The 9,801-nt window shown below is 31.4% G+C and overlaps 2 protein-coding genes across 2 annotated transcripts in view; both read right to left on the reverse strand.

The window, feature by feature from the left end:
- Positions 1-2,257: 2,257 nt before the first annotated feature.
- Positions 2,258-2,931, reverse strand: LOC119666208. Its single transcript, XM_038075490.1, has 2 exons — positions 2,326-2,931; positions 2,258-2,269 (listed from the first exon to the last, which is right to left on the reverse strand). The coding sequence occupies exons 1-2, from the start codon at positions 2,929-2,931 to the stop codon at positions 2,258-2,260; spliced, it is 618 nt and encodes a 205-aa protein (XP_037931418.1).
- Positions 2,932-6,206: 3,275 nt separating this feature from the next.
- The window catches only part of LOC119666210 (protein lava lamp-like), a 3,991-nt gene continuing 396 nt past the window's right edge, over positions 6,207-9,801 (reverse strand). The window contains exons 2-5 of the mRNA XM_038075491.1: positions 7,006-9,798; positions 6,837-6,945; positions 6,623-6,771; positions 6,207-6,553 (exon numbers count right to left, since the gene is read on the reverse strand). Of these exons, the coding sequence (XP_037931419.1) occupies positions 6,465-6,553; positions 6,623-6,771; positions 6,837-6,945; positions 7,006-9,798 (3,140 nt within the window). The 3' untranslated portion in view covers positions 6,207-6,464. The remainder of the gene's footprint in view (positions 6,554-6,622; positions 6,772-6,836; positions 6,946-7,005; positions 9,799-9,801) is intronic.

Raw genomic sequence — 9,801 nt, forward strand, 5'->3', positions numbered from 1 at the left:
CACTGATCGCAGTCAGCATCGTAGATGATGTTAATGATATTTAGTTGTTCTATGATATGTATGACATGCGTTATTTTTTCTGAACCTATTTCAAATCAAGTTATTAGTGTTACTCCATTTTGAAATTACATTGTGTTAGATTGTCTCTCAGACGCATTGAACATTTTTATCTGCCGTAACAGATCGAACATAAGCTGTATATGAAAATGTTAAATAACCATTTAATTGCTGGATAATTAGAGTGCAACACGTTATACCACATCCCATTGATGTGTTTTGCATAGAATAATTTCATTATTATTTTTTCAATGCTTACCGAAAGTGATAAGCGAGGACTGTATTTCAAAAAATTTTACGAGTATTTTCTGTTTCGTTTGCTTACTTTTGTTCTTGGAATTTTTATTTAAATACTCAGCAAAAATACATTTTCTCAAAGTTATTGATGTTAACCACATTCCTGTGGAATTTGCTGATCTGACCGCATATTCATACACATATTTTAATTAAAAACTGAAAAATAAGTGAGATATACTTTTTAACCGAAATTTACTGGTACGTTGAAGAGAAAATATTTGAAATGTCATTTTTTTATGTCAAAATCTTGTCAAGATTTAAGTTACGTGTTTAATACGACACTCAAGAGTTTGACTGTCACGCGTCAATGTAACTTTTATCCAGAACGATGCAAATTATTCACCTGATTTTATTTAACATTAATGGTATATGAATTATTTTGTGTGATAAGATAAAACCGAAAATTACTTTAAAGACATATCTTCACTGAAGTTGAGGAGAAAAATTTAAATCAATCCATTTCATTACTCTGAATTCTCAAGAATAATATATATAATATTGGTCTAACCTTTATTAAAATACTTATAAAAAAATGTCACAAGTTTATAAATAACTATCTGCATTCATCAAAAACGACGATCAAATTTGGTTGAATTTGCATCTAGTCGTCACTAAATGGATCTTATAATGGGTTACAATAGTAATAGACTTTAACTTCAATTTAAAGCAATAATGGTATATTCATTGGGACTGAATTCACATGATGCATATGACGTGTGATTCAGTTGAACCACATATATATTTCATATTCTGCACAAGGTATATTAACGTGTGTAAAAACTTTTCCAATAGTTATACCGTAATTCTACTTCATCAAGACAAAAAAGAATAAATACTTATACTTAAAATTATAATGTCAATTATGAAATTTAAGCAAGAGTATAAAAGATATATAGCTGTTTGCCCTTTTAACATTGATATTATATACAGTTTATAATTTTGAAAAGTATAAATAATTTACTATTAATAAAACTTAATTATAATTAACCCACATACACAGTAAACTTATGCAAACATATGTACAAGCATCTTGATATAGAAGTCAGTCGGTAGAAGCTCATACTGTACTGCAGCCGATAAGATTAGAAAAGCGAAAACATGAGGCAATTGTTACTCATATAAGACAACTACTAAGGCAAACCACGCAAACTCTAGCATTTTGTTAATATAACTTGTTATTCTAATAGCTTTGGCATGAAAATATACATACTTCTGAAATGTGCTTCTGAAATTATAAATATTTAATATTATTATTGTTATTAAATGATCGTTCAATTTAAAAAGGTGCTCAAAGGTCTGGCGCCTGTTAAATTTGCTGACGATTGACGATTTTTCAAACGTCAGAAAAAATACTAGACTGGCTAAGAAACAATTAGGATGGGTTTTCCGGTAAGCGGCAGCGCACCGAATTGTTAACAATATTGGATTACTATTTCGTACCACGTTTAGATTAAAAAGCGGTGTTTTTTACAATGTAACATGCACATACGTGCATGTACGAGTGTTAACGAATTGTCATATTTAATGAGAAAAACAATTAAAATATTGTTTTAATTTTATCTTTATTGTGGCATTCGTCATACATAGACTAATCATTAATTCAGATGTAAAGCTGGCGACTACTACAAATGTACATATCACTTTAATGCACTTGAAGCGGTTGCGTCGATTTATATAACACAGGGTAAAAGGGTGATTGGTGATTGCAGCAGTTAATTTCTGAAAGAAATTGTATTCATTTTTTTTTTAGTATGTAAGCACTGTTTCGCACAGCTCTGGATTTAGTATGTAAGCGCTGTTTCGAACAGCTCTGGATAAATTAGTGCTGAATCCTAACCTTACTTATAAGACGCACACACTGCAAGAACACATGTACGGTCTAATATAATGCTTTAAATCTATTCTATTCTATTGTCTATTGTTTGATAGGTTTTAGTTATTTTATTATATATTTATGTATAAAGTAATTACCTCCATCATCCACTCTGCGACTATTTTGCGCATGGGTGGCGTTATGTCTTGCTGCACAGTCACGAAATAAGTGCAAACAGACTGTGGACGCTTTTCCTCTGCTTTGAGTGCATTTTCGAGACAGCGGTCTGTGAGGAATGTAGGATCCTCTGTGGCAGTGTTAACATAGTCTATTGTGCGGTTTATTAAATTGGTTGAATAAACCTCCTCCTGATAACTATTAGTAGTCACCTGATCGGTTTGAACTGCTGCTGTAGTATCGGAAACCGTACATACATCTGTAACGCATGCAACAGCAGCTGTGGCAGATGCATGGTTCCCAATGCATTTTGCTGATTGCGATTGACAGCATTCAACACATTTTGTGGTTTCACAAACAGACGTATAACCGTATTCTAATGGGATATTTGTAGTCAAATTTGCACCCAATTGTGTTGGCGAGGGATTCACATACACTGCAGAAATTTGTTGGGCGATCGCGGGTTGATATTGGAGCACTCTTTCTAATTTGCGCTGCTGCAATTCTTCTTGTTCTTGCATTTGTTTACTACAAACGATTTCATTTTCATTTACGTTCATAATATTTTCAGTGCACAAGAGGTCCATATTGCAGCTGCGTAATGCACACGGAATCCAAAACCGAATCTAATTTTTATTTTTATTTTATTTAATTTCGTTTACTTTTTTAATTATAAATTTTATTATGCACTTTAAAACTACAGACATGCAATAGAAAATTTTGTAATTTTAGCAAAACACAAACAATCAATGCCCTCTGTATTAATTTCGAACAATATAAAAACCAGCAAGACTAAAGTTCCTTTGAAGAGTCCTAGTCAGCTAAAGAGAGCAATGCGAATATCTCTCTGGCCTTTAACGATGTTGCCAAATTTCATTCAATTAATTTTTAACTTTATTCGTGTTGCGCAATTTCTAACACTTCATATGGGATAAGTCTCCCTTGGCGATCGCTAATTTTTAAGGATTACTTTATTACTTTTAAACAAAATTATAATTTTACAATGCGTTACAAAACTAAGTTTAACTACTAAAACAGAAATTTTATTACACTTCTACGCCGAAATTTTAAATACAATTTATATATTTCTTTTTATAATTATTGTTTAAACATTAGACACTTTAATTAAGTTAACAATTTACAATTCGTGCTTTATTCCTTATTTTTAAGTTAATGTGATTAACAAAATTGACGGTGCTTTTTTCCTTATCGAATAGTTTTTGTTATTGTTTTTACCGGTCGGTTAATTTAAATTCGCAAACACACAAGCACTTCCCGCGACGCTACCGTCCACGTCAAGTTGTAGGAAAAGAATGAGAACGCAGTTGACATATCGCAAAACACATGTGAAACAAAATTGTATGAAACGAGAAGCAGCTGCTGATAACGCTGCCACGTATTCTGCTTGTTGAAATGCTTAACCTCGTGCATGAAATAATAAAATTTCCCTTTTATTTAAATTAAACCGCATCCTAATTTAAACGACACGAGTAAATCTTTACTAATTACTGGCCTTTTATATTTGTTTTTTTACCTTAGTTGGTTTCAGAAAAAGATGAGTTTAAAAACTATTGCTTTTTTCATGAAATTATGTACCTATTTTTACTATGTAAAAAAATTATAAAAAAAAAGAAACCTTCTTTAAAAAACATATATATTAGCAAAAAATATATATTATATATAGGTGCTTTCGACAGCTTTTAAGTGTGGCAAACGACCAGTTACTTATTATAGGCACTAAGAGAAATATTGGCATCACTGTTGCAAAGCCGTCAAATTTTATGTTTTCGCAAAATATAATGCATATAATGCAAGCAAATTACATTTTCTCTAAAAATAAATAATTAAGCTAAGGTTTAAAATTAATATAAATAATAAATTTAAAGCAATGTTAAGAATGCAGGAAATTTTGAAATTTCCTTTCATAACAATATTTATAAAAGTTTTCACTATTTATGCCTTAATAAGTATTAACTTGTTAGTAACTAATAAGTTTAAAAATTTAAAGCGGTTTTCAACAATACTTTTTTCATGTACTCATATAAATTTATGTGTATATTTATTTACGTGTGAAATTTTTTTTTTAAATATTTCTTTTTCATAAGTTTACATAATTTTCAAATTCGTCAAATTCTTTTAATTTTGTTTACATTTTTACAAACTTTTGACATATGACTGAAATATTCGTCGAATTTCCAATCAAGATTCACAATAGTTCGCTTATAGCTTCGGTAACTAGATGCTTAGATAGAGATTGCTGTTTTGCTCACAAGTTAGTAACTTTAATCGTGTAATTAGTAACATATGTCTCAATTTGATATACGATAGCATATTGGCACCCAGTTCTTTTCTACAAGAGTAAACAATTATTGTCTGAAATAACAATGAGTTCGTGGTCTCAACTCAAGACTCCATCTCCTTATCGTTAAATAAGAGTATGTAAATGTTAATTAATATGTTTTTGATTTACCGGCGGATAAAGTTAGCCGGAACTTGGTCGCTATTTATTTTAATTCTCCTCAAATCAAACCTACTCATTGCTATATGTCTTTCTAAATAACTTAACATTTTAAAATCAATGATTACATTGGGACTTTTCTTTTGAAAGCATGTTGCAAAAGAATAACATAAAATAAGCATTACTCCGGGAATTTTGTTGGGTTTATATATGTAAATACGTAATATAATTTAAAGTTAAAGTTTCGAAAATAAATAATTCTTTGCAATTAGGGTTTAGAATATATTATTTTTTACATAATTGTGAATAAAAATTTTATTTTCAGGCTTTTTCAATAATTGAATATAATTTTTTATTTTCAGTAAATTAAAAAGAGTTTTTAATTTCAGTAAATTAAAAAGAATTTTTTAATTTCACTAAATTAAAAAGAATTGAGTATTACTTCTCAAATATTTGTTGACAGTTAACTGGAAATTTTGTACATACCTTCAAGAATCATACATAATAGACGAATTTTTAGTCTTAGCAATCATGCGATTTGACAAAATGTTACTATTTATTTATCGAGGAAAAATATTCTAAAAGCAAGGTAATCATATATAAAAAAGGATTAAAATATTTTGACATTTTAATATAATATTCGAATTGACTACAAACAGGTCTATGACATTAGCTGTCTAAATGAACAATTTCGAAATAGTTTGGCTCTTTTGACTAAAGGTTTCTATGTTAGATATATTTCTCGTTGACACCTTGTATCTTAACATCTATTAAAAATTCAATAAAAAACGAGATTTATCTAGTTTTGTGATAAAAGTTTTTAAAAATAATTTTAATATTGTATATACCATAATTTTCTTAAAAGTACATATTTATTTTTATTAAATTCAATGCATAAATATACTGAAAAATAAAAAAAAAGATTATCTTGCATTAGACAATATATATGTTTAAATAAATTCAAATTCAAATTTATTGTCACCAAAAAATTATTCGTTACAAAAAGTTTGTAGTTCAGCTGGCATCACGGAATTTCAGAAATAAACATTATTCATTGTAATAAGCCCTTTAAGGAATGCTTTGCGATAGTAATTGTCAAATTTCGGAAAACTATGGATCTATGGATGCAATATAATTTACGATATTGCTAATTATTCCTTATACTCCAAAAAATATAAATTTTTTTTTCTCAACTTACAGTTGATATTCGTTAGAGTCTGAAATTCCAAATAGCCTTTTATCACTAATCAAACCATGACAAGTCAGTAGTGATTCCGACATTTGTTAATGTCTTAAGTAATAAAAAGCATCTGTATACGTATTAACAAAAATTTTATTTTTAAAATTCATACATATATACAATACACACTAATAATATAAGCTAATATGTTATGTATAAAACAAATCAATAAATTGTTGAATCGAAAATATATAATATACACTTATTCGCTTATTACACACTAAAAATTTATAATTTGCTGCTTAGGTACTCCACACACTTAATATATTTCTTGGAATTCTTCATTGGGACTTTTGGAGAAACTAGACATTTTTTTAAATTTAATAATCTATTTAATATCTAATTTTAACACAATTGTCAGGATATCGGTAAATATCTTAAATATCGAAGTGAGTTTATTAAATTTAAATTTTTCATTTTATCTAATTAGAAGTTGCGCCTGCATTATTGTTTGGGTTGTTTCCCCACAGCCAGTTAAGAAGCACCGATGAAGGAGACTGACTCGATTGAGCTGTTCTCGATTGAGAATTGAAATATATAAATTATCTATTATCTAGAATTAAAAATATTCTATACTTACATAAGTCAGTTCCAACTAATTCAGAAACAGCTGCAGGTGGAATTTTAGCAAGGTCTTGTTGAATTCTCTCCATTTGTCTGATGCGTTGATCACGGTCCTCTTTAATTACCTTGTCTTTGGAATGGCTAACTGTCTGTAGTTCGGATAATCTTGAAAAGAATATTGAGCAAATTTGAGTGTTGCTTTAATTTTTGGGAAAGGGTTTGAGAATTACTTTTGATTTAGGTTGTTGACTGAATCTGTTACAATCGGGCTTGTGACTGCAAATTTCACTGGACTTTCACTAGACAGAAGTGCTGTTGAGTCCATCTGAGTTGTGTTAGCTATAATGGTAAGTATTTATAAGCAAAGATTTAATAAAAAAAATAAATTTATAAGCATACCGTCTGTTGCACTTGTTTGGGCTTTAATTTCTTCAAGTTGTCGTAGAGTATTTGAGAGTTTCAATTGCAATGTATCACGTTCTTCAAGTAATGACACAACCTCTAAAGTCATCTCATCACACCGCACATCTCTCTGGTGAAGCATATACAGCGCAAAATCTAACTCTGATTTTGGAACTAAAGAAGCGTCACTTACTCCACGTCGCGCGATTGTTGAATCTGCAGTGGGCGTATTTGTTATTGTCGACATTCCGCTGTGTGATAAAGTTGTTTGTAATTTGAAAGGATCATACTGAGCTGCAAGGCGAGCATATTCAGCAGATCTAATTGCCAATTGCTCTTTAAGAGTTACGATTTCCATTTCTTGACTTTCTAAGGCCGTTTGCATTTTTTCAATTATATTACCATTGACGGTAACACTTTCGTCACTTATTATACGGTTGCGTAATGGTGTTCCTTCCTTTGAGGGTGCTGCCGAAGAACTAGCGGAAACACTAGTTGAATCACTTACTGTAGTCTCAGTAGATAAGCTTTGCTGTTTTGGTAACTTTGACACACTCTGAGTATCTTGGAGCTCTGCAATTTCTTCTTGTAAACGTACTTCTATAATTCTAAATTCTTCTTCCCTTTTTTCCATGTGCTCGCGCCACATTTGTGCTATTTCACTACACCTCTGTTCAACAACGGCTTCCCATTGTGCATTCAAAGCAATAAAGTCAACTTCATTACTTTTGGCATTTCCTGCTGAAACTTCACTCTCAGCTTTGGTAATAGCAGCTATCGTCTTTCTGAGCTCTTTTATTTCGATTTCTTTTAAGTCCATCTCTAATAGGGCCGCTTTTGTTTTATCTTCCTGTTCCAAACTCATCATAACATGATTATTCAACACCTTCAACTCCTCTTCCATATTACATTTCTCCTCTTCAACTGTTTCTATTTTTGACCTAAGCATCAGAATCTCCTCTCTCATTTTAACCTCTTCTTCATTATGTTTGCTCGCCTGCATTCCCTGTGTTATTTGTAGTGACAAATTGTTTTCCATTTCAATCCTTTCTTCTTCCAATTGCTTTACTTGTGTTTTAAGCAATTGAATTTCTTGGTTTTTCGTCAAAATTTCTAAAACGAGCTTTTCTGTCTGATCTTCGCGCATAAGGTCTTCAATGCGTTGTCTTAAATGCAAAATTTCCGAATCCTTCTCTTGCAGCTGCACTGTGAGTTCATCGTTGTTATTAAATTCCGTACTACTACCGTTATTACCGGCTAATTGCAGGGCAATGTTTTCCTTTTGTAGTTCCAAAATTTGATTACTTAGCAATTGTTTCTCGACCGTAAGTTCTTCGAGTTGTTTGTTTAAGTCAGTTAATCGAGTTTCCAAATTATTTTTATCCGCATCGCTCTGTTTTATTGTTTGTTCCAAATTTTCAATTTTGTTACTCAACCCGTGTATGATATTTTCTTTCTGCAGCAAAGTACTTGAGAGGTTTCGATGTTGGTCATTTATTTGGACCAATTCTTCTTTTAGCTTGGAGTTGTCTTCAACTAAACTGTTATACTTTTTCTGCACATCTTGATGTAACAATTTTAAATCATTGTATTGGGAAATTTGTAAAACTTCTTTGCCGACATTTGCATTCTCCAATGTAGAAAGTTGTTGTTGTAGCAGACGTATGGTTTCTTCAGCTCGGACTACATTTAGCTTCTCTTCTTCCAACAATGCTGCCACTTCCATTTTGTCGCCGGTAATGTCCTCAATTTCTACTGTGAGTTTTTCAATTTTCTGCTTCATTTCAAGTTTTACAGCCTCAAAATCAATAGATGAGACATTTGGATTATCGATGATTTCAACACCTGATGGTATTTTACTTTCTAAAGGTTTGTCAGCTTTTGCGGTGTCATCGCCCCATTCTTCTAACTTATTCAATTGTTCTTGTAGTTCTCTTATTCGAATTTGGTACATTTGCAAGTCCATATCTTGACGTTCCTTCATTTCAGACATACGATCAGTGCCTGCAGTTAGTACGTCTATCCGTTTTAATAGCTTATCTTTTTCAATTGCATTGCCTTCTAGGACTTTGTGCTGCTCCTCAAGTCTCGACTCCAGCTTTGTTATTTGATTCCTTAATTCTTCTTGTATTGCTGCATCCAAGTCATTGAACATTGAATTTGAATCAACTGACGTTGACTTTCTAAAGACATTTGCGGTTTGTGATTGCTGTACCTCGTCCATTTTAATTTTATATTCTTTAAGTTTTTTAATTAATTTATTCGACTTAGCTTGTAATTCTTGCTTCTGTTGCTCAGAGCTCTCAAGTACAAGTTTTAAATGCTGTATTTGCTCAGTAGCATCCTGTAATTGTATTTCTAATCGTTGCTCATGTGACACCAATGAAGTTACATTGTGGGGACTTGTGTCAGTTTTGGCAAGGAAATGCGCCGCCTCCGCAGTTGCTTCATTATTGGCCCAACTATCACCCCAGTCGTCACCCAAGTCTTCTGGAATAGGTATAGTCGGTATAGCAGTTTCTTTAGGTTGACAAACATATGCTGTTTTGGGTACAATTAATTCCTCTACTATTGGTTCATCAGAGACTTGAGACATTACTAATTTTTCGAACTCTGTTGCGCCAGGACCGCCAAAAAACATATCCAAAGTCGGCTTGTTAACATCTTCTAAGCAATCAACTTTAACTGTTGATTCTGTAGGTGAAACTGTTATGATCTGACTTTCCAAGCTCTCTATAGTTTTTTTAAGCTGTTCTTCTTTATTTACGTCATTTTTAAGCTTTAGTATTTCTT

This window comes from Teleopsis dalmanni, chromosome 1 (genome assembly GCF_002237135.1).
Source record: "Teleopsis dalmanni isolate 2A chromosome 1, ASM223713v2, whole genome shotgun sequence".
NCBI classification, from domain to species: Eukaryota; Metazoa; Arthropoda; class Insecta; order Diptera; family Diopsidae; genus Teleopsis; species Teleopsis dalmanni.